This window comes from Pterocles gutturalis, unplaced genomic scaffold, assembly GCF_000699245.1.
Source record: "Pterocles gutturalis isolate BGI_N339 unplaced genomic scaffold, ASM69924v1 scaffold16701, whole genome shotgun sequence".
Taxonomy (NCBI): domain Eukaryota; kingdom Metazoa; phylum Chordata; class Aves; order Pterocliformes; family Pteroclidae; genus Pterocles; species Pterocles gutturalis.
In genome coordinates this window covers 4,861-7,168 of record NW_010103346.1, presented here as the reverse complement: position 1 = coordinate 7,168, position 2,308 = coordinate 4,861, and the positions used below count along the sequence as shown (strand labels likewise).

The 2,308-nt window shown below is 56.8% G+C and overlaps 1 protein-coding gene across 1 annotated transcript in view; it reads left to right on the top strand.

Annotated features, from left to right (window-relative positions):
* Nucleotides 1-244: 244 nt before the first annotated feature.
* The window catches only part of LOC104471366 (choline transporter-like protein 2), a gene marked incomplete at its 5' end in the record, with an annotated part of 4,870 nt that continues 2,806 nt past the window's right edge, over nucleotides 245-2,308 (top strand). Inside the window, 7 exon segments of the mRNA XM_010086693.1 lie at nucleotides 245-357; nucleotides 555-686; nucleotides 1,024-1,123; nucleotides 1,268-1,360; nucleotides 1,642-1,734; nucleotides 1,952-2,206; nucleotides 2,281-2,308. The exon segment at nucleotides 2,281-2,308 is cut by the window's right edge and continues 15 nt beyond it. Of these exon segments, the coding sequence (XP_010084995.1) occupies nucleotides 245-357; nucleotides 555-686; nucleotides 1,024-1,123; nucleotides 1,268-1,360; nucleotides 1,642-1,734; nucleotides 1,952-2,206; nucleotides 2,281-2,308 (814 nt within the window).

Here is a 2,308-nt window from a genome sequence, read left to right as displayed (position 1 = left end):
TTTCTTTTATTTTTTCTTTTTATTTTTTTACCCCTGACCTTTGCGTAATTTCCATTCTCTTGAAGCCGGAGGGTGTTTTGGAGCAATTCTACTCACGCTCTGTCCCCTCCGCCGTCAATAATTCCCATTTTTTCCATCATTAAAGCTCGAGAAAGGCCAGAGGAGAAGCTGAGTGACGGGGGAAAGCGGTGGGGAGGGGGGGACATCGCCTGGATTTTGACGCCTTGCTGCCTTCCTCCCGCAGAGGCCTCGTCATCGCCATGGTGGCCAGCCTCATCTTCATCGTCCTGCTCCGCTTCCTGGCGGGGATCATGGTGTGGGTGATGATCGTGATGGTGATCCTGGTGCTGGGCTACGGTGAGCGAGGGACTGGGGGTGTCTCCCTGCTCTCCCCGTTTTCCTTTCCCCAGCTGAAGTGGGATTTGCACAAAGAAAAGTTCACACCGGTGTCTTCTACCTGAACGTTGACGTCGGTGGGGTTGAGCAGCAGCTGCCGGCGTCTCGGTCTCTGCTTTTTCGGTTCAAATGTGACAATTTTTGGTTTTTCGCCGCAGGAATCTTCCACTGTTACATGGAATACGCAAAACTGAAAGGCGAAGCGGGTTCCGACGTCTCCCTGAAGGATTTGGGATTTCAGACAGACCTTCGCGTCTACCTGCACCTGCAGCAGACGTGGCTGGCGTTCCGTACGTCTCCGTCCTCCTCCGGATGCGCCATGGGACGCGGCGGATGGGCTCCGGGAGGGACAGGGCTCGGGAAAGGGGGAACGTGGGGGTCTGGGGGCTTCTTGATCTCTTCGTGGCCGCTTGCAAAGGTTGCTTGATGCCACCTCTGCCACCAGACTGAGCTTACGGCCGGGGTGACTGGCCACAGGGAGGGTGCGGCTTTTCCACGTTGAACCGCGGTGCTGGACGTCCCCCGAGGGGCGTTTGGTGCCGCGATGGGTTTGGTTGGGGAGGGAAAGGTGGCCATCAGGGACCATCGGTGTCCTCGTGCCACCCGGGACTCGTCTTCTCCTCGCAGTGATCATCCTGTGCATCGTGGAGGTGGTGATCATCCTGCTCCTCATCTTCCTCCGCAAGAGGATCCTCATCGCCATCGCCCTCATCAAGGAGGCCAGCAGGTCCGGGCGTCCCCTGTCCCCGAGCGGAGGTGGCCGTTGTCATCGGTCGCGGTGGGAGGACTCAGGGACGGTCGGGTCTCCGGCTGCCGAGGTTCTCCCGTCGCCACGAGGATTTTAACGGGGTTTTAACCGTCTTCTCGGCAGGGCTGTCGGTCACATCATGATGTCGCTGCTCTTCCCGTTGTGCACCTTCTTCCTGCTGTGCCTCTGCATCGCCTACTGGGCCAGCACCGCCGTGTATCCTTTCTTCCTCTTCCTCCTCTTCCTCTTCCCTGCCCCTCAGCTCCCCGGGAAGGAAGCTGCTCAGAAATCAAAGGTCTTCCGGGGCGCTGAACATCTTACAGGATTAGTGACACATCCGTTGGCAAAACTGCCGGCTCGAGTTTCTAAATTTAACTTAAAATATAAACCCAACGGAGAAAAGCAGTCGCTGGAGGCTGGTGACAGCAAAACGCGGTCAGATACACCGAGGATTTGGGTCTGGGGTTTGCAAAATCTCCTTGACTGTTGCTCTGCAGCTTCCTCTCCACCTCCAACGAGGCGGTCTACAAGGTGTTTAACGAGAGCGCGTGCCCGTTTTCCGGGCAGACCTGCAAACCGGAGGTGAGGATGTTGGGAAACTCATCGGAACGTTACACTAAATCTGTCAGAGATAAGATTATTTATTACACAGAAAATATTCGGGGGGTTATTTGAGCCTGCGAGCTCTACCAAGGGCAATCCCGCCTTTCTGAACTCGTTTACGTCACGTTGTTATTTTTCTCCAAACTGTTGCGTGTGCGCAGCTGACTTGTCAAAACAATGAAGCAGGATCACGCCTTCTGAAAGTCGCGCTCGCTTCGGGTTGACCGAAAGGCGCCGTCGGTCCGCCCTCGCGTTCTACGGCGGCGAGACGGCGTACCACAAGTACCTCATCGTCCTCCAGTTCTTCAACCTCTTCATGTTCTTCTGGCTCGCCAACTTCGTCATCGCGCTGGGCCAGGTGACGCTGGCGGGGGCCTTCGCGTCCTACTACTGGGCCTTCAAGAAACCCGACGACATGCCCGCCTTCCCGCTCTTCTCCGCCTTCGGCCGCGCGCTCCGGTACATCCGTTTCCAGGAGGAGATTCTTGAGCTTCTTTAAGGTGTCCCCTTCTAACTGGGGTGATCTTTCCCAGGTACCACACCGGCTCGCCCCCCTTCGGC